The 22616-nt window shown below is 37.8% G+C and overlaps 2 protein-coding genes across 2 annotated transcripts; one reads left to right on the top strand and one right to left on the bottom strand.

The window, feature by feature from the left end:
* The first annotated feature begins 266 nt into the window (after positions 1 to 266).
* tecpr2 (tectonin beta-propeller repeat containing 2) lies at positions 267 to 19079 on the top strand. Its single transcript, XM_058749197.1, has 20 exons — positions 267 to 418; positions 969 to 1226; positions 1332 to 1460; positions 1781 to 1912; positions 2077 to 2234; positions 2340 to 2646; positions 2751 to 2883; positions 4286 to 4744; positions 4826 to 5559; positions 6954 to 7137; positions 7250 to 7423; positions 8659 to 8839; positions 9343 to 9484; positions 11550 to 11790; positions 11916 to 12005; positions 12105 to 12338; positions 16052 to 16200; positions 16548 to 16689; positions 16847 to 16996; positions 17081 to 19079. The coding sequence occupies exons 2-20, from the start codon at positions 1008 to 1010 to the stop codon at positions 17230 to 17232; spliced, it is 4110 nt and encodes a 1369-aa protein (XP_058605180.1). The 5' UTR covers positions 267 to 418; positions 969 to 1007; the 3' UTR covers positions 17233 to 19079.
* Positions 19080 to 19974: 895 nt separating this feature from the next.
* ankrd9 (ankyrin repeat domain 9) lies at positions 19975 to 21776 on the bottom strand. The gene has a single exon (XM_058749198.1). The coding sequence runs from the start codon at positions 20988 to 20990 to the stop codon at positions 20127 to 20129; it is 864 nt and encodes a 287-aa protein (XP_058605181.1). The 5' UTR covers positions 20991 to 21776; the 3' UTR covers positions 19975 to 20126.
* Positions 21777 to 22616: the final 840 nt, after the last annotated feature.

The raw sequence follows: 22616 nt of genomic DNA, 5'->3' as shown, positions 1-22616 counted from the left end.
CATAAGAATATTTCAAGGAGGACAACATGAAAAGATTAATGTAAATAAAATCCACAGAGGAACTCTTCAAATGACAAGCAGGCGTTATCATTGTTAAAACACAAAATCAATAAATACAAGCATCATACATAGATCACACATTATTATTTAAAACTTGGATATACTTTAAGAATTCTACATTTGATAAGTAAAACTTTAGCACCACGAGAGAAAAGGAATTTAAGCGACGTGAGTTTCACTTCCGCTGCTGTAGGTGTCGCTGGAGTTACTTTTCTGTTTCAACCCAAAGCAGAACGAAGAAAAACACGAGCTTGTCAACAAGAGCTATCTGTCAAAGCAGCAGAAATGCCAACAGATCGCCCTCATCTAAACTGTAAAAACGTTTACGGTTCATAATCAATGTGAACTTTTCCCGGTGGTAAGTTTTGTGGAAACTGAAAAGCTCGTATTCGTATCGTAGAGTTCGCTAACGTTAACTAGAAAACATACACACATCTCTTACAGCAAATTGTGAACGACTGTTCTTTTGTTATTGTTCTTTGATACTTAATCAAACTAGTGCTTAGGCCACAAAAAAATCAGTTGTACTCGTACTGTCCTGCATTACCGTGTTTAACACGATGAGACCTTTGTAATGTTGTAAAATAGGGGAATATGCTCTCTTATGTTGTGAATTTGAGGCGTGGTTAATGTTGCTAATATTGGCTTTTAGGTGTGTGCGCTATTTAGTTTATTAGACTATACAGATGTTTGGATGCTATTGATACTTCAAGTGTCAATGCTAAGTGGACGTGTTGTGTTTGACAGATCAATGACTAGCTGTATTTTTGAATGTCCACGTGATTAAGTTAAGCAATAAAAGAATAAAGCTTCATAATAACTTTTATATTATGATCAGAAACATAAAATTTTATAATCTTGTACTTTGAAATGGACTTTTGAAATTGCCTTTTTAAAATTTTATTTAGATTTTATCATCAGTGGAAGCACAGATCCATAGGGTGACCATGGCCACCCACCCAGCACCGCTGCCCTTGAGGGAGTTCTGCCCTCTCTACTACCTTCTCAATGCCATCCCTGCTAAAGTCCAGAAAGGTTTCCGTTCGGTCCTGGTCTACTTGACTGCATTGGACAGCAACAGTGATTATATAGCCATTGGCAGCAGCATCGGCATGCTGTACCTTTACTGCAGGAGAGTAAGCCAAATGAACAAATACAATTTAGAGGTAAGTCTGCTTAGTGCTTCCTCACTCTTCGGCAGCACTCACTGTTGATCTCATCTGGTTAGGTAGTGTTTTAAACGATATATCTTTTATAATCTGTTTTAATAGGGCAAATGTGAGGCCATTACTGCAGTGAAATTGCTGAGTTGTTTCGATGATCTTGTGGCTGTCGGGACGGCATCAGGCCGGGTTGCTTTCTTTCAGCTTGTGTCACCATTGACTGGTAGAAATAAACAGGTACAAATTCATCTCTGATTACAGTTTTCAAGTAACAAGGGTGATTAGGTTTAATTTAACTCTATGATTATTCACACTATATTGGAATAACAATGACTATTTAATACAGTATGTTTACTTTCCGTCTGTGTAATTAGAAGATAAAAATGAAGCATTTATTTTATTAAGCTTTTAACATTATTTAAGGTTTGTGTATGTCCAAAGTAGCCATTTTTTGTGTCCTGTAAAGACACATTTATCTAATTGATCATCAGATTATTGATGAATAAATTGTATTAGTCAATGGATCATAGTGTCACATTTTTGTTGTCCTATTACAGCTGAGAAGGTTTGATGTTGTGGGCTTGCACAAAAGCACAATTACTGCATTAGCATGGAGTGCTAATGGCATGAAGCTCTTCTCTGGTGATGATAAAGGGAGGGTGGTCTATTCTGCTGTGGACTTGGATCAAGTAAGACTTTTATAAGCAGTCGATTGTGTCTGTTTTAGATATTTGCAGTTAGATGGACAATATAGTTTTGTCTTTCTGACTGTCTGAAATCTTAAATTTTGTTTTACTGTCTAATGGCTGAATATGTGTGTGTGTGTGTGTGTGTGTGTGCATTGGTCTTTTAGGGAGTGTGTAATCCAGTGGTCCTCTTTGAAGAGACTTCAGCAATAGTTCAGTTGGAATATAGTCAGAAAGTACTTTTGGTTTCTTCCTATCAGCGCTCGATGCTCTTCTACACACAAGAGCAGTCACATCATCAGCTGGGCACTAAACCACGTAAAAGGTACAAAACCCTCAGTCCATCTTCACCTAAAAGTATGTCTGTTATTGTCAGGGTAGCAGCAGTGAGTGTATGCTGAATTCTTGATATCTGGCTTTCTTTTTACAGCAATGGCAAGTTTGGTGCCTGCTTCCAACCAGCTCTGTGCAAGCAGAGCGATCTGGTGGTTTACGCAGCTAGGCCAGGGTTGCGTCTGTGGAGGACAGATGTGCGGGGACGTGTCGGGGAGACCCATGTCCTAAAGCCACTTTTTAATCAGGATATACCTCAGTTTGAGCTGTTCCCTCGTTCAGGCCCCAACGGTGGCTACAGACCTTCAGAAATACAGTTGGGAATGGTCAGCTGCTTCTTAAAGGAGGGCTGGGTCCTCAGCTGGAATGAATATAGTGTTTATGTTGTGGACTGTACCAATCAAGTATGAATGCACACTTTGAATCTAAATTATATCTGTATTTGAAATGTTGCCAATGCAAGCTTAATTTGTGCTGTTTTTCTCACTTATTTCATTTGCTCATTAAGGTCATCATTGGAGGATTGGAAAGCAGTGGAGATATTGTGTCTGTGTCATGCACTGAGAATGAAATCTTCATTCTGAAAGGAGATCGGGACATTTTGCGGATCTCAAATTGCCCTGAGGGATTGGTTTCCAACTGTGAGTTGCAGTACTGATGCCGTAATGGCAGTTTTAGTCATGCACTTTGCTCCATCAGCGGTACTCAGATATTAAGGGAGATGAAAAAGCCTCTTTTGCCCTTGGCAGTTTAAAAATTGCAGTGTTTTTACTTAGTCATCCTTTAGGGTCAATCGGTATGAAATTATGAATCGTAGCTTCATGAGTTATGGTTATTGATGTGTGCCCCTCCCTCTCTCTCTCAACAAAAAGATGATATTTAAATTCTTAGCAGATAGTTTAGGGATAAACTAAGTTTTTTAATGTTTGGAAGCATCTCTTATACTCATTGAGGCTGCATTTATCTGATTAAAAATACAGTAAAAACAGTATTATTTTAAAATATCATTACATTTTTATATTTACTACACATTTGTATTTTAAACTAATTTTGAAATTATTGTAATATGCTGGTGCATAAGAAACATTTCTTATTATTATCCGAATATACTGAAAATACAGCATTTTTATGAAATAGAAATTTTCTGTAACATAATAAATGTCTTTACTGTCAATTTTGATCAATTTAAAAGGCTAGTTCACCCAAAAACGAAAATTCTGTCATCATTTACTCACTCTTAAGTTGTTCTAAACCTGTATGAATTTCTTTCTTCTGATGAACACAAAATATATTTTGAAGAACGGGGGAAACCAAATAGTTGCTGGTCCCCATTGACTTATGTAGAATGTGAAAAAATATATTTAGCTTGAAGTGCATTTTTAAGTATTGCTTGAGTGTCCAAACTCCTTTTAGGGCCATTGTATCTCACATATACGGAGCCCTGCACATGACATGCAAAAAAATAAAAAATAAATCGTGGGCACGATTTATTAATTCGTTGCCTCGATTTACTAGATTGTGCGCACGCTTAAATAAGTCATTCCCTCATTTTAAGTAAATTGTGCGCTTGATATAATAATCTGTGCCCTTGTTCTAGGTAAATCGTGCACACGTTTTAATCATTACCTCCTAACAGGTGCTGGTGCTTTGTTCATCTTAGGTAGGCTAAGTATCGTATCCGCCTTCTTTGTGAAAAATGTTTCCATGCAATGCTGCAAGGCTTTTGAGAATGTCTCTATAACTCATTCCCAACTCAAAATAAAACCATAACGTAACATGACATAACATAGCAGCAACATGTTTATGAGAATGTGTACACGGACAGGAAGTAGGCTACAACTAATTATTATTTAGTGCGCACAATTTACTTAAAACGAGGGAACGACTTAATTAATGCGTGCGCACAATCTAGTAAATCGAGGGAATGAATTAATCAAATGTGCCCACGATTTATTTATTTTTTCTTGCATGTCATGTGCAGGGCTCCGTACACATACATATCTATCTTATGTATTTTTTTTTTTTTTTTTTTCTCTCTCTCAGTATTAGACCAGTCCTACCGTTTTACATCTCCTCTTTCCACACCCACTATTTTGCTGCCTCCTAATGGTGCCGTTGAAACCGCTCAGCCAATCAGGACCATGCCCATTATTACAGAGCAGGAGACTCAAGGCAGTCCTAACTCAGAGGAGGTGCATGAAGGGGTTGAGGAGTCAGAGGAGGTGCAGGAGGAGCAGCATCCTGAAGAATTCAGTCATGTGGTAGAGGCTCTGGAGGTGGAAGAGGACTTGGAGCAGCAGCGGGCCAGTTTGGGTACAATGGAGTCCCGCAGCCGCAGCAGCTCAATCACTTCATGGGAGAGTGCACAGGGCATGTTTACCACCACAGAGGCCTCAGATCTTTCCTCCAGCCGATACAGCACCATCACCCAAGAAGACTTCCAGCAGGAGCTGGTGGTCAAGGCCATCAAGCTGAAGAAGAAAGGCAAGAGAAGACGGCAAGGTAAGTGGATCAGTAACACATGATGTAGTGTGTAAATTTGATTATATTCCATTCACTGATGTTCTCCATACATTCTTGCAGATAGTGGAAATCGTGTCAACGAGCACAGCAGCTGGTCAGAGAGCGTTTTCAGCCAGGATGGTGCAAGCAGTGACTTTCTAAACACGCCCATGAGCGAGCCTCCTTCAGACCACACCAGCCTCCTGTGCAGCAGTCTCGACCTGCACAGCGCTGGCTCACCAGACCAGGACGGTTCCGTCTGTGGAGAATCCCACAATTCTGATGCCTTTCCCATTCTGAGCCCATCAGAACCCTTACAAAGCAAAGAGCCTCGTCAGGACCCACTTAACCAAACAGCAGAGACCCTACCACCTTGCCCTACATCACTGTCACTACAAGACATGGAGTGTCAGGTGTACAGTGAAAACGTGTTTGCAGAAAACAAGCAAATTGCAGCTACGCCTGACGTGGACATGCTGCTGGAATGTACCTTCTCGTACATGCAAGCAGCTGACGAGCAGGACATCATGAAGGAATATGTGAAGGAGAACAAAGACACCCTGAAGGATTCGGAGGAACATTTTAATCAGAGTTTACATGGAGACTTTAATTTGGATTTATCTTATGATCCCATTAGGCCGCTAGGCTACACCCCGGAACCCGAGCCAACGCCATCTAGTGACGAGGAGGACATCTATGCACATGGAGTGCCATCCAGTGCTAGTCTGGGGGACGGACTGAACGCCCTGAGCTTGCAGAGCTCATCTGCTAAGCAGAATGAGGACGAAGAGACACAGCTCCTCAAAGCTGACCAGGTTAGAGAGCTAACCAACTAAAAGATAAGAGATCTGTATCAGGAGAAAGATACTTGTATAATTTATATAATTGTGTAATATACACTACAGAAATTTGGGGTTTATTTGATCAAAAATATGGTAAAAACAGTAATATTGTGAAATATTCTTGAAATTTAAAGGTTATCTATTCTAAAATATAGAAAAAAGACATTTATTATTCATGTAATGGCAAAGCTGATTTGTGAGCCCTTAACCTCAAAACCAATCATAAAGGTCAATTTTTTAAATTGAGAAATCAAAAGATATCAATTTATCAAAAGATATCAATTTGTACATCATCCATCTGAAAGCTGAATAAATAAGCTTTCCTCTGATGTATGGTTTGTTAGGATAGGACAACATTTGGCCGAGATACAATTATTAGAAAATCTGGAATCTGAGGGTGCAAAGAAAATTGCCTTTAAAGTTGTCCAAATGAAATCTTTAGCAAAGCATATTACTAATAAAAAAAATTAAGTTTTGATATATTTGCGGTAGTAAATTTACAAAATATCTTCATGGAACATGATCTTTACTTGATATCCTAATGATTTTTGGCATAAAAGAAAAATCGGTAACACTTTACAATAAGGTGTCATTTGTTAACATTAGTTAATGTATTAACTAACATGAACAAACAATGAACAATACATTTATTACAGTATTCAACTTTGTTAATGTTAGTTAATGACAATACAATCATTCATTGTTAGTTCATGTTAGCTCACAGTGCATTATCTAATGTTAACTTGTGATTTTAATAATGCATTAGTAAATGCTGAAATTAGCTTTAACTAAGATTAATAAATGCTGTAGAAGTATTGTTCATGCTTAGTTCATTTTAACTAATGTTAACTAATGAACCTTATTGTAAAGTGTTACCGAAAAATCTAAAAATTTTTGACCCATACAATGTATTGTTGGTTATTGCTACAAATATACCCGTGCTACTTATGACTTATGTTTTGTGGTCCAGGGTCACATTTTTCAGCAGCCGTTACTCCAGTCTTCAGTGTCATCATGATCTGTCAGAAATCATTCTAATATGTATATTCGCTTCTCAAGAAACATTACTTGTTATTATCGATGTTGAAAACAGTCATGCTAATATTTCTTTTTGTGTGTGTGTGTGTTTTTTTTTTTTGTTTTTTTTACCCTGACAGTTTTTTGATGAATGGAAGTTCAAAAGAATAGCATTTATTTGAAATAGCAATCTTTTGTAACATTATAGATGTCTTTACTGTCATATACTGTAAAAATATGAACAGCGGTATAATGTTCTTAAAAGTCTTTGTGAGAATCACCATATTAAATTATATTTATGTCATGTGTTCTCTGTTTTAATCTCTTTTTTTTATTTTCTTTGTTTGAAGTTGGCTGAAAGTTGGATGGGCTACAGTGGGCCTGGCTGTAGCATCCTCAGTCTAGTAGTGACGGACAGGTATATCTGGTGTCTGGACTTAAAAGGAGGCCTTTTCTATAGTGGTCTTCCTAACGGTAGCTTGAGCTGGCAGAAGTTTGAGGAAAATGTCCATCAGGTGGCGCTGTCCCCGACAGGTAAGGGGCATAGATTTGTTTTGTTATTAAATAACCATACAACTGTGGAAACACACATTAGTTTTTGGTGTTCTAGACTAAGCGTTGACTTGTTGCTGATGCGTTTTCTTAGGCTCATTGCTGTGGAAGGTGGAGCAGAAGACCATGACTGCTTACGCTTGCGGGAAAGTCACCATCAAGGGGAAGAGACACTGGTACAAAGCCCTGGACGACACAGCGTTTGTAGCACTTGGTGATGACACAGCCTGGATTATTCGCACTAATGGAGACCTGTACATACAGACAGGTGTGGGAGAACAACACACACCATACTGATCTCATATTACAATGACATATTCTACTTAATACCTGAAAAGCTTTAACTGAGTAATCTGTATCGACTTTTAATTCATACTACTTTATACCTATATAAACATTATTCACACACAGTTGCTGTCACTTAACAGAATTAACAAAAATTATTATTTTCAAACGGGTTTCCCGAACACCTCTTCTGTTTGGAAAAGCCGATAGTCTTGTCCCAAACTCACAACATTAGTTGAAACGTTTAAGATGATCAAATGAACAGAGCAATGTGATAACTATTGTGTTTACAATTAACCAACAAAATTAACTTGAAAAAGTGGTTGAAATTAACCAACAAATGGCTTATTGCTTATTTAGCTGGGATAGAAGAAAGTATTTTAACTTCAAAGACACTACACATCACCACAGACCACAGAGAGAGATGTTATTTCACTATTGGACCACTAGAGCGTGCTGCATGCACTATAAATTAGTCATTGTGTTTAAGTTACCAGGACAGTTCACCCAAAAATTTTAATTCAGTAATTATTTACTCACCTTTATGTTGTTCCAAACACATGTGACTTTAATTCTCCAATTTAACACAAATGGAGAAATTTACTAGTTGTTTTTTTATACAATTAGTTCCCATGTGGGCTGAGGACATTCAATGATCAAAAATGATCCAAAAACACCATAAAACTATCATAAAAGTGGTCCATATGACTTGAAAACGATTGTATTAACTGACAAAAACTGATTTATACTGCAGTGTGATTGAATAGAAAAGAGAAACTACAGTTTCTCCATTTGTGTTGCGTAAAAGAAAGAAAATACTGTAAATGGGTGTGTGTGTGACAAAGGATGACTTTCGTTTCCCTCTAAACTGACTAAATAAATAGTCATATCACGTGTGGTATGGTTTTTAAATTGTAGGTGTTTCCTGCTATCACATTGTTTTGTTTTAAAGGAATTTAACTTTGGGCTAGGCTCTGCTTTGGTATTATGTAATAATGAAGAGCATAATCAATTCCTGCTGGCTGTGGCCGTTACCGTTAAGCTTTGTTAAAGTCTTATCATCCCTTTATAACCCCTACCACTCCAGTCGAGGTATTAGTACTGTGAACATACTGCAAAAAATGTTCACTAGTAGCAGTTTGTGCTTTCATTGAGAATGTTAACCATGAAAATATGCATAAATCAGCTGGAATACTGTTGCTATATGTGTGTCTTCAGGGCTGAGTGTGGACAGGCCATGTGCGCGGTCAGTGAAGGTGGACTGTCCATGCCCCATGGCGCAGATAGCAGCACGGGGCAGTGTGGTATGGGCACTGAGTGAGCAGAGGGGCGTGTTTTACAGAGAGGGTCTCAGCAGCTACTGTGCAGAGGGGGAGCACTGGAAGTACGACACAGTCAGGTATGTTTGTCAGCGTGGTTTTCTCTTAGCTCATAGCAAATTCACTATAGTGAATAAATAAAACAATAGTTCTGGTCTGGTTTTACTTTAGCACCAAGATTTTACATTGGACATCAAGTTGCCACATAATGCAGTGTTAGGGTTGTGGCCACCTTATTTTGACAATCAGAAGAACGGAATGTATAATGTAACAAAAAGTATTTGTTTAAAGTACATGTATAGTATTTATGTGAAGTATACATATGTTTTCAATAGATTAGTTATGTTTAAATACGTTTATATATATATATATATATATATATATATATAAGTCTCACCAGTTTGACAATTTGATTTATGAATATTTGATTTATAGCCTGCCAACCCTAACATTGTGCTGTGTTAATTGATGTATTTCAAAGCGTGTTGTTGCTGTATATTGTGCATAATTTACCATTTTTATGCTAGCTTTTGATGTAGAAATACATTTAAACATTGAGATATGTGTTTATGTGTGTCCATAGTGAGAGCCAGGGTCTGGAACCCATCTGTATTGCTCTTGGTGAGAATAACACAGTCTGGGCATTGGATACCAGTGGCAACTTATGGTTCAGAACAGGGGTCACGACTAAAAAACCGCAGGGTGAAGATGACCACTGGTGGCAGGTATGTATAGGTGCATCTCAATAAATTAGAATGTTGTGGAAAAGTTCATTTATTTCAGTAATTCAACTCAAATTGTGAAACTTGTGTATTAAATAAATTCAGACTGAAGTAGTTTTAAGTCTTTGGTTCTTGTAATTGTGATGATTTTGGCTCACATTTCACAAAAACCCACCAATTCACCATCTGAACAAATTAGAATACTTCATAAGACCAATATAAAAAACATTTTTAGTGAATTGTTGGCCTTCTGGAAAGTATGTTCATTTACTGTATATGTACTCAATACTTGGTAGGGGCTCCTTTTGCTTTAATTACTGCCTCAATTCGGCGTGGCATGGAGGTGATCAGTTTGTGGCACTGCTGAGGTGGTATGGAAGCCCAGGTTTCTTTGACAATGGCCTTCAGCTCATCTGCATTTTTTGGTCTCTTGTTTCTCATTTTCCTCTTGACAATACCCCATAGATTCTCTATGGGGTTCAGGTCTGGTGAGTTTGCTGGCCAGTCAAGCACACCAACACCATGGTCATTTAACCAACTTTTGGTGCTTTTGGCAGTGTGGGCAGGTGCCAAATCCTGCTGGAAAATGAAATCAGCATCTTTAAAAAGCTGGTCAGCAGAAGGAAGCATGAAGTGCACCAAAATTTCTTGGTAAACGGGCACAATGACTTTGGTTTTCAAAAAACACAATGGACCAACACCAGCAGATGACATTGTGCCCCAAATCGTCACAGACTGTGGAAACTTAACACTGGACTTCAAGCAACTTGGGCTATGAGCTTCTCCACCCTTCCTCCAGACTCTAGGACCTTGGTTTCCAAATGAAATACAAAACTTGCTCTCATCTGAAAAGAGGACTTTGGACCACTGGGCAACAGTCCAGTTCTTCTTCTGCTTAGCCCAGGTAAGACGCCTCTGACGTTATCTGTGGTTCAGGAGTGGCTTAACAAGAGGAATACGACAACTGTAGCCAAATTCCTTGACACGTCTGTGTGTGGTGGCTCTTGATGCCTTGACCCCAGCCTCAGTCCATTCCTTGTGAAGTTCACCCAAATTCTTGAATCGATTTTGCTTGACAATCCTCATAAGGCTGTGGTTCTCTCAGTTGGTTGTGCATCTTTTTCTTCCACACTTTTTCCTTCCACTCAACTTTCTGGTAACATGCTTGGATACAGCACTCTATGAACAGCCAGCTTCTTTGGCAATGAATGTTTGTGGCTTACCCTCCTTGTGAAGGGTGTCAATGATTGTCTTCTGGACAACTGTCAGATCAGCAGTCTTCCCCATGATTGTGTAGCGTAGTGAACCAAACTAAGAGACCATTTTGAAGGCTCAGGAAACCTTTGCAGGTGTTTTGAGTTGATTAGCTGATTGGCATGTCACCATGGTGTTGGTGTGCTTGACTGGCCAGCAAACTCACCTGACCTGAACCTCATAGAGAATCTATGGGGTATTGTCAAGAGGAAAATGAGAAACAAGAGACCAAAAAATGCAGATGAGCTGAAGGCCACTGTCAAAGAAACCTGGGCTTCCATACCACCTCAGCAGTGCCACAAACTGATCACCTCCATGCCACGCCGAATTGAGGCAGTAATTAAAGCAAAAGGAGCCCCTACCAAGTATTGAGTACATATACAGTAAATGAACATACTTTCCAGAAGGCCAACAATTCACTAAAAATGTTTTTTATATTGGTCTAAAGAAGTATTCTAATTTGTTCAGATAGTGAATTAGTGGCTTTTTGTGAAATGTGAGCCAAAATCATCACAATTACAAGAACCAAAGACTTAAACTACTTCAGTCTGCGTGCATTGAATTTATTTAATACACAAGTTTCACAATTTGAGTTGAATTACTGAAATAAATGAACTTTTCCACAGCATTCTAATTTATTGAGATGCACAATACATCCTCTTTTAGATGTTCTGCCTGTATGCTGTGTGTTTAACCCCCTTACTGTTACATTTTGTGTAAAAATGCTAATTATTCCTAAAGCTTGTTGTTGGAAATGTTTCAGATTTTCCTAAACAATGACCATCTTTTGTGTCTTTATTACTTTTTCATTTAGGTGAGCATCACAGACTATGTGGTGTTTGATCAGGGCAGTCTTTTCCAGACTCTGATCCAGGCCACACAGAGTGTCGCCACAGCCACCAGAGCTCCGGTCGAGCGGGTTGCTGAACGTCTGCGCGTGGCCTTCCTTTCCCAGCACTCCCAGTGCCAGCCTAGCCTCATCAGTGTCAGCACCAGTGGTGTGTGGATTGCTTCTGGACGCAACGAGTTTCATGTTGCCAAAGGCAGCCTCATTGGTATGACGCACTGAGCATGGGAAACATGGTGGCTTAGAACAGAAATATGCTCTTCTATTGACTGAGAATCTTGTTTGAAAATTTAATTGTCTTATAGTGATGTTAATGCTAACATCTTAATGCAGGGACATTTTGGAAAAGTATTGTACCCAGAGGAACAGCTTCTGCCACAAAATGGGCCTTTGTGTTCTCCTCTGTTGTTCCAGCTAAAGAGGGTATGTAGAAATCCTGTCTTCCTCTTCACATTGTGTTGTCATGCAGAAAGCAATTAAATGTTATTATACACAATTAAAATCTCGCTGATGTCTCCACAGGGAGTTTCCTATGGTTAGGTCAGAGCAGGAAAGACCTGTTCTGTATTTGGGACCAAGACCTCCAGATGCGGCCCTTCACCATACAGTTTCCTCCAGACGTAGAGATGGTGCAGCTCTCTGCCTGTCGTGACGCTCTGTGGGGTTTAGATCACTACGGTCGTGTCCACATCCGCACTTTATCAGCCAGTTGCTCCACAGGAATGCACTGGACATTGCTGGACCTCAGCCAGCTTGGTGAGAGAATTTTCTTTCCGTTGACAATAGATTTATCAGTGGATCACATGCTGGCTAAATTTAAACTCTTGTAATGTGAGAACACCAAATCCAAGAACACCAAAAAAAAAAACAACTGAGGAAAATCATTTGTATTTGTGGCATTGTTTTCATGAAAATTAAGCACCCCAATTCTCATTACATGTTTTTGTCATCAGTATCATCAGTAGTAAAACAAATATGATCATTGTTATTTTTTTCCATTGCAGAAATGAAAATGAGATTTTTCTTTACATTACAGTACAAACGTTTGGGGTATATAAGATGTTGCTCACCAGGGCTACATTTATTTGAGGTAAAAGTAAATTACTTAAAAAAAAATTAAAAAAAACAAAAAAAAAAACTAATTGGTGAATCTTACATAACATGTCGAGAATATGTAATATATATGTAAAGAATAAATAAATATAATTAATGTATATCTAAAATTCAGCTTTGCCATTACAAGTATTTTCAGCAGCCATTACTTCAGTCTTCAGTGATGATTTATTATTTCTCATTATTATTATGCACTAGTTGTGAAGCTTAATATTTTTATAGAAAATGTGATGCATTTCAGTGTTCATCATTGTTGATGAGCAGAAAGTTCAAAAGAACAGCATTTATTTGATATGGATATGATTATTATTTATTTTTTTGTAAAAAATGTAATATAAAAGATTTTACTGTTACTTTTGATCAGTTCAGTGCTTGAAATAAAAGTATTAATTAAACATAATGGTAATGAGAATTTGTGGGGGGTTAATTTCAATTAAAACAAAGCAACAGTGCAAAAAGACATTTTGATTTGTTTGTTTGTTTATTTATGTATTTACTTACTTGCTTACATTGGGGTGAAATTTGACCTGGACATATTTTCAACATGTAATGTAAGATTCACCCACTAATTTTACTGACTAAAAATGATCCTTACAAAAAGGTCTTCGGACTTATTTACTAGAGTGATTGATTTTTAATTTTTTATTTCAATATTTTTTTTGTTTGTTTGCATTCACTCATGTATGCATTTGATAGCACTTAATAGTCGTTCTTATGATGACACATGATTTACAGTAAATAATTTGCTCCTCAAGGTCTCAATTGCCGTATACACAGGTCATGTGTGACAGAATGAGGCATTTTGGGCGTACCTTGCTGAGGACCCTCTCTTGTTTCTCCTAGTTCAGATTACCATGTCTCCTGGCCGTCCACATGGTCTGCCGCTGTCCTACTTCTGTCATATTCACGCATAACCAGCCTACTCCCACTTCCACAGAAGCGATACTCTTACTAAACACACATATCTTTCACTTTCATGTCTTAATTTCCATTTCTTGGAATCTTGAGCTTCCAGCAGGTTAAATAGCAAGCCATGGTTTTATGTATCTAAACCGCCTGTTGCTAGGGGTGCTGTTTATATTTTTAATTCAAGCAGGTGGTTCTTGCATAACACATGTTTTGTAATAAAGCCGGTAAGCTAACTATCAAAGGTCATGAGAGGAAGAGATCAGTCCTTTAGTATTGAATTTTGCAGTGATTAGGCTTTAGGAATGCATTAAACACACATTCAATCAGTGAATTTGGTTACGAGACACAAGTTCACAATCTCCCAAATGCGATCAGTTCAGCTGTCCACTGAAATGACAATGCAGGCTGATCTAATCTGATTACATCAGACATATTTTAATTGCACGGCTTGTCAATAGAAGGCGTTTGTTTATGGAGCACAAATGTGTGTGTTTTGTGTCTGTGTGTGTATGTGTATGTGCGTGTGTTTGTGATTTGACAGGATGGAGACACAAATAGGCAAAGCCATGTGATGGAACAGCTGTAACCCTGTCCGTCTCGGGTTGTTTTAGTATGAGTGGCAATGTGAAAGATGAGTCTGGGGCTAGTCCTGGATCTACGGGCATTTTTAGATCGGGTACAGATGGGCACATGATGTTTTCAGTGTTTTTAGACTCAGGCCTATGGACCAAGTCTCAGAGAGGGTTAATGGAGTTCATCAGGTTTAATGAAGCATCTTGAAATACTGGTTCTTTAGAGTCTGAATGAGTCTCATGAACTTTGTTACGTGTCCTTAATGAGTTGTCTCGTTTCAGGAAATCTCTTAAAATGCTACAGCAGGAAAACACTAATGGCTTAGAAAAAGGCCATCCAATGAACCGAAGCGTCAGCCTTGCTTTATCTTGTTCTGTTGGTAATGAATCAGCACAGTGTGTAAAGAGCCCTTTCGGACAAAGGCCACGGGTGTGACAACATCTAAGTATCTATTGTTTTCATTCATTGTGCTCATCGAGCCCTCACAACTTTATTTTTTTTTTTTGCAAAAATTAGATTAGGTAGATAGGTGTGTTTCGTACTATCTAACTCAGCGAAAGAATGTTAAACAGCACATCAGCACAGCAAGTAGATTTTCTGTTTTTCAGTTTTGCTTTAGGTAATTTAGGTAATTATTTTTATCTTAACAGTTCTGTGTATATATATATATATATATATATATATATATATATATATATATACTAACATTCTGAAGTTTTGGATCGGTAAGATTTTTAAATATATTCTTTATGATCGTCAAGACTGCATTTATATGATCAAAAATACAGTAAAAACTGTAATATTGTGAAATATTATTACAATTTAAATTAAGCTTTTTCTATTTTAACATATTTTAAAATGTAAATTATTCCTGTGATGGCAAAAGCTGAATTTTCAGCATCATTACTCCAGTCTTCAGTGTCACATGATTCTTCAGAAGTTATTCTAATATGCTGTTTCTAATTAAAATAAAAATTTCTAATTATTATAAATGTACTTTTTTTTGTAGAAACCACTATTTCAGAACAGCATTTATTTTAAATATATATTTTTTTAACATTATAAATGTTTAACTTTTCAGTTGAATGCATCCTTGCTGAATAAAAGTGTTCATTTCTTTCAATAAATAAATAAATAATCTTACTGACCAAAATTGTGAGCGGTAGTATAAATATTAAATAGTGTGTTTTGATTATTTATATATATATATATATATATATATATTGTTTAGTAGATATGTAATCATACTGCAAAATGAATAATGTCATGGAAAGTGTGGCAGACGATATGAGCTGTAAAAGGAGAGAATGTGTGCTGGTGCATCGCATGTTATGTTTAGATTTGCTATCCAAGTCCTCAACAAAGCTCTTAATGACGTATAAATGTCATTTCAAGGTTTCCCTATCATATCATAGTGTACAGACAAGACCTCTGTACAGTTCTAGACTCTCCCACAGTCCTACTGCTCACTAAAGAGTCTGGAAAAATTACCCTGGATGTCCTTGATATAGGCCTGTAAATTAGTGAAATGGTGCTAGATGTGATGTAAGGTGTACACCCTGCACAAGGTCACAGTCCATTTTGTCAGTCACCCTCAGATGGATTGTGATGGCTGAATATTTCCAGGCACAGTGAGGCATTGAAGGAATTTCGAGACATGAAAAGTGTATTAAAAATTAACCTTTAAAAACTTTTGTGTGTAATTTATCTCATGTAGTTGACCAATCATATGGTTTATTGATTAAAGCTGTGCTAAGTATTTCTCCTTAGTCTTACATTAATGGAATGTTCATTCACTGAACCTCTCATGTGCCAATCATATTTCACTGGAATATCATAGTGACACGGGAAATCTCTCTTTTGCTCCCTCACAGGACACGTGAAGTTTCTCAGTTTGTCTTGTGGCAGTCAGAATGTTTGGGCGTGTGATAGTAATGGAATGGTGTATTTTCGGGTTGGAACTCAACCTTTGAACCCCAGCATGATGCTCCCTGCCTGGATCTGCATCGACCCTCCTGAACAGGTAAACAAGCATGACATGACTGTACTCCCTGCTAAATCCTAACTGTAATGTAGTTTCAGCTCATACACAAGCTTACGTCCAGTTAAATACTCTAATGTTCGTAATGTTCACTATTATCATAATTCATGTGAAAATACTATCAAGTTTGATGTCCTCAAATTCTAAACAAAAAACATCTGACCATACGAATACTGATACTATACTGAAATTCTGGTTTACAGTAAAAAAAATTTTGATGAACCGTTCCTACCATGACCAGTGAGGGAAAATTTAGCTCTTGGAATACACCATGTGCTTATTTCACCAACCTTATGCACTTTTCTTTTTCTCATGTGTTCTTTGAGCAGCCTGCTGGCCTTCATCTGGTGAAAATTCAGACGAGTCCTAATGACCGCATGCTGTGGGCGCTGGACAACAGAGGCAATGTGCATGTGCGCGTCGGCATCACTGAGGAGATGCCTGTTGGAACTGCCTGGGAGCACATTCCTGGTATACCTTCATTACATAATCTCATCTGCTGTTTTTAATATTCTTGTATTCAGACTTTGTTATTCTTCAACTCATTTTCATAGATGTTTAATTAGAGTAGGAAGTTGTTTGACACGTCGTTGGTTCAAGTTTTTTTTTTTTTTTTTCAAAATTGTAGGACTACAGGCAAGTCAACTGGTTCTAAGTATGAGGACCGCTTGGGTTCGCCTTTATAATGGTGAAGTGGCTCGTCGATATGGCATTACAGAGAAGAACCCAGCTGGAGACTACTGGAAGAAGATCCCAGGACTGGTCAGCTGGCTTGCAGGTGAGCGTTTAAAATCGGTTAATAATAAAATGAACATCTGCACACGTAAATGATAAAAACTGACCAAGTAGCTGTCTTTTGCAGTGACTCCTATGGATGAACTGTGGGCAGTTGCTCCAACTGGTGCTCTCAACCAGCGCCTTACCAAGACTCTGCAAAACTATAGGAGCAAAAACCATGGTAACGCAGGTTCTCTGAGTGGAGAGGAGCTGGAGGAAGAGTGGGAGGTGATTTAGATGCCACTAATTGTGTCAAAGCATCCCATAATCACTGTTCTGTGAAATTTCTTTCTAGGCACTTTACTCATTTCTTCTTAAAGGAGTAGTTCACCTAAAAAAATGAAAATTCTGTCATCATTTACTCATCCTTATGTTATGAGTATGTTACGCTCTTTTGAAACCTTTCTGAGGGTGTATTTTTTTTAAATACCTTGTGACCTGAAATTGTTTACCCAATTTGTTTTATCCAGCACATTATTTAAGTTTTAATATCCACATACACAGTTAGATCAGTTACTTTTTTAACTCATGTTGATTTAAGAAGGAGGTTCCATTTATACATTATCATTCAAAAGTTTGAGGTCAGTAAGATTTTTTTTATTTTATATTATTTTTAAGATGTTAATACTGTTGAGCAAGGATGCATTGAAGTGATCAAAAGTGACAGTAAAGACATTTATAATGTTACAAAAGATTCCAAATATTTATTTCCCTTTTATCGTTCTCTTCATCAAACAGTCCTAAAACCAAATCTATCATGGTTTCCTCAAAATCTTTAAGCAGCACATCTGTTTTCAACATTGATAATAAAAATAAATGTTTATTGAGCAGCAAATCAGCATATTAGAATGATTGCTGAAGGATCATGTGACACTAAAGAAAAGGCTGGAGTAATGGCTGCTAAAAATTCCGCTTTGCCATCACAGGAATAAGTTACATTTTAAAATATATTAAAAAAGAGCAAACGATTACTTTAAATTGTAATAATATTTCAGAATATTACTGTTTTACTGTTTTTGATCAAATAAGTGCTGCCTTGTTGACAATAAAACAATAAAAAATTTAAATCATACCAACCTTAAACTTTTGAATGGTAGTGTATACTAATGCACTTTGCTCACAAAATAGGGAAATATTTAATGTTAATCTGTTTATAGCTATGATATACTGCTTTAGGGGGTAGATTATGTAAATATCGCTTATTTGACCAAACACATTTTATTATCATTATAGGAAATACATGCTACAATATAGTTCATACTAACAAACACGAGGGCATTTGGAAAGGCAGGGTGTTTTTATGTGAAAGGGAACTAGGCATAAGTTGGCTTTAGTTGAAGAAGGGATTCAGCTTTATCTGTAAATACACTTGTACCTTGTTAAATACTTGTTAAAATCATGGTAGCATTTGGCACATATCTGTGAGTCGTATAGAGAGCATGGTCTCGGACTTGCCTCTGTCTACACTTTAGTGATGTTTTGGAGTTTAATGTGAGGTATTTTAAAAGGATGGTTTGACTCTTAACTCTTAAAACAGAAACTATTTGAACTTGCTACTTGGTTGATAGAATCTATCATAGTCTGTTATGGAAAAATACTGTATATTAATTCTGGACGAGCATTCTTCATATACGTCCATATAAAGAACGCATCTTGATGAGTAATCTATCATAGATAACTAAATATAAATTCAGTGCTAGGTCCGATGTTTCATTTTCTCTCCTCTCTCTTTAGTGTCTGACTGTGAAGTGTTTGTAAATCTTCCTTTTTGAGATTTTGACACCTCAGTAATGCATCATATGCAGATAGATTTAAATGACCATGTAAGCATTGCTGCAAGTTGTTTAGTTATTGTTACATTTGCCATTGTTTTGGCCTGTTCTGCCCCACTAGTTTCAGTTGTGCACTTAGACCATATTGTAAGTCAGATTAAAGTTATAAATGTGGTACACTGGACATGTAATGCTAAGCCAGTGTGGTTTAAGTGGTGATGCAGCTAAATGTGAACTCACATATTAAACTATGCGGTCTTTACTCCATGCTTAGTCATGACAAACTTACAAATAAAATGTTTACAGAAAGGGTCTCTGCATTTTGTGGTTTATTTGCAACAGTGTGATATTACAGATGATGTACACTACCAAATGTTCAGATGCACTTGAATTTACACTGCTGTTCAAATGTTCTTGTGCTTTTTTTAAAGGATATCAATGCTTTTAAATTCATCAAAAGTGACAGTAAGGTCACTTATGTTTTCTGTTTTCAATAAATGCTATTCTTTCATTTAAGATCCTGAAAAAAAAAAGTATCATGGTATCAGTTCTCACAAAAATACTAAGCAGCGCAACTGAAAGAAGTTATTTTAAAATTGTAATACTATTTTACAATACTTCTATCTTACTGTAACTTTAATCAAATAGTTGCAGCCTACAGGAGACTTCTTTTAAAACTATTGAAAAACCTAGACAACCCCAAACATTTGGACAGTTGTGTATGTTTATCAGGATCTTCTGCTCAGATGCTTAATGTTTATGCTTAAAGGCTTGAAATCAATATATAAAGGCAAATTTAAACTGCACGGATATTAATTTACACTTTGCAACTAGTTTATTTTATTTATTTATTTTTATGAATCAAACCAAATAGTTTAAAAAAGCCAACAAGTTCCCAGCATACATACCCCTTTGTCTTTAAAAAGGATCCCATGAAGTTGTCTTCATGTCCCATGCAAAAAGTGAAGAGGATGTGATTGTTTTGATCGTTTAATCTTTCTTACTGCAAAAAATGTTAATTACTGTTATTAATTAGTTCATCCTGAAATGAAGAAAATCATATTAGTAAAGATTAGCATAGACTATATGTTCAGACATTTCACCGTTAGTGTTCATGTGAAGACAGATTGTGATTTTTGTTTCATAAAGCCCAAGATGCGCCTTGAATAAACTGCATCTGAAAAAATAAGCTCCAAGGCAACAAATGCAAAAATTATATATTTTAATAATTTTACAGTGTCTTTCACAGTGCGACTATACAACACCAAACTATTCACATATTTACAGAGCTTTCCACATACACTAAAACCTGAATATTGAGTCAAACAGTGTACTTTATTAGATTTCCAGTTGCGCCCATTAAGCTTGATCCAGTCTGAAGTCCAGGGGTTTCAGAAAGTCCGGCAGTGAGTCCAGCTGGTCTGTGGGAATGGACTGGCTGAGCTTCTGCATGGCCTGAACGAACAGCGAAGGAGGCGATGAACCGGAAAGCCACTGGAAGGCCTGCTCTCCTATGAGCGCCCTCCACACATCGCCACTGTCCTGCAACTGTCTCTTCATCCGGAAGCGAAATGTGGGCATGAATAAAATGAGGTAACCGAGGCAGATGCGCTTCGTCCGCATGTCAAAGTCACTCTGGCAGATCTGGCTGAGTAAGCAGTCCAGGGGGGTGTTCCCTGTCAGGTCCGTTGCGTAAGGACACGCGCCGTGACCCAGCAACAGTATCAAGCACTCTGGACGCAGCAGATCACACGCGAGATGCAGCGCGGTTTTGCTGCCGTCGGTGTGGACGCATCCGTGACGGTTCAGGTAGCTCCGTTTCTCGCAGTCTGTGAGGTCTTTAATGGTGGCCATGATCATTTTCAGGATGTTGATGCGGTTGTAGCGGACGGCTATGGCCAGGTGCGGTGTGGTGGACGCCTGGCAGCAGCAGAAGCTTCTGCTGGGCATCTCCAGAGCGCGGGTGGAGAACCTGTTGAGTAAATAACGCGCGTACTGCTGGTGATCATGTACCAGCGCGTACAGAAACGCCTCCGACGGAGAGTACGCGCACGCCTGTCCGTCATCTTCCCAATGAAACACCTCCATTGTCCGCATGTCCTCCAGGACCCACACCGGCAACAGGTCCCGTACAGCCTGATAAAATGCAAATGAGGATTTTTGGCATTGTTTCGGGGATTTATAATCCGCGCGGCTCTCGTACATCCCCAGATCCAAAGGCATCGTGAGTTCCGCTGTTATGATAAACGTTTTTGGGGGGCTGTTTGGATTAAAAATGACGATTTAACGGCTTTTACGTGGATATTCAGTGCAGCCAGAGCTGATACTGAAACATCTGTGAGAATATAAATGCGTAACCCAAAAGGCCAGGCGGAATAATAATGAAAAACAAGGCGGTAATCTCGTACAATAGTGTCTAAAACAGTTCACCCGCCTTCAAACCCCACTAGTAACTCAGCCGAGAGTTTATATATGATGGGCAGCCCGTGTTGGTTTGCGCCTATCGCGGCGCTCTTTGCCATTGGACGCTGACGCGCGTCACCAGGGTACAAAGTGCCTCCAACTTCTCCTTATTAGTGTAGAACGCATGTGTGCGTATGTTTGGGCGCTATCGAGTAACCCTCGCGCATTCAGTACATTCAGCGCGAGTCTTGTTACATAATATTTCACAGACCGAGCCATGCGCTCTTTGCACGGGGTGATCTACCTGATCTGTCTATTATGGCACCCTGTAAACGTTTATTATTATGGGTGAACGATTAACGTTAAGTATGTTTCCTTGAGGTTATATAATTGTATATATGCACAATTAAGAATTTTATTTATTTATTATTTGAATTTAAGAGATTTTTGAAGAAATAAAGGGTAAAGTATGTCCAAGTAAAAATTAATAAAATTGGCCGACAATCCGACTGAACACTGCAGTAGTCAAGTGGAGCTTCATGAAAAGGGACGACAGAAATGTGCTGAGGAACACGTGCGCCATCTAGCGGATAAGTATTATGATTGCACCCCAGAACAAAGGTTACTTTATCATTAAATAATTTCTCATTATTTATAATCATGTAATAACATGTAATTACAGCCTGTGTAGCAATACTGCATACGTTAGACATATTTCTGCAGAAATTGTACTGTTTGAATTTGCCAGGTGTTTAGATTTAATTATTCCGAATATTAAATACATTTTACACCACACAGATTCATTTGCAGCTGTGTGTTGTTCTTATGCTGTTCATCCCACAGGGTCTCAGAGGGATCTCACCACATTTGCAATAAAAATTTAATTTGTTTTGAGATGCTACCAGTGTTGGGGAAAGTTACTTTTAAAAGTAATGTGGTGCATTACTTTTGCATGACTTTTTCTCACCTGGGGCCTGTTCTTCGTACGTTGCTAACTCAGTTAGCTGGATTTGATTGTTGCTGATTTCGCTTGATCTTGGATTGTTTGGTTCTTCGAAGCTCATCCCGGAGACGGAGCTGCTGTCATAGCAACAGGTCGTAATAAAAATACTTTATTAGAAGAGTACCTTACTGGTCCTGGGACAATCATTTCAAATAATAATAATTTCAAAATTTATTTGAAAATAATATAACAATGTTGTGTAGTCTATAATACTATAGACACAGCCAATTTTACTCATTGAAAGATTTATTAGTGATGAAATAATTACTTTATAATTGTATTGGACACGTCTTACACACGTACACAAATTTCCTACGCCCCATGAGGCCTTGCGTCAAAAGTGGGAGTGTCTTCCGGTTCGAAGTAAACAAGCGGGACTCGGTAACATTTCAACTTGGATTATACATGTTTTTCAACTTCTAAATACCCCACATCATTAGGCA

The sequence above is a fragment of the Onychostoma macrolepis genome, chromosome 17 (assembly GCF_012432095.1).
Source record: "Onychostoma macrolepis isolate SWU-2019 chromosome 17, ASM1243209v1, whole genome shotgun sequence".
Lineage (NCBI taxonomy): Eukaryota > Metazoa > Chordata > Actinopteri > Cypriniformes > Cyprinidae > Onychostoma > Onychostoma macrolepis.
The sequence above is the reverse complement of the archived record's forward strand: the minus strand, read 5'-3'. Positions and strand labels throughout refer to the sequence as shown.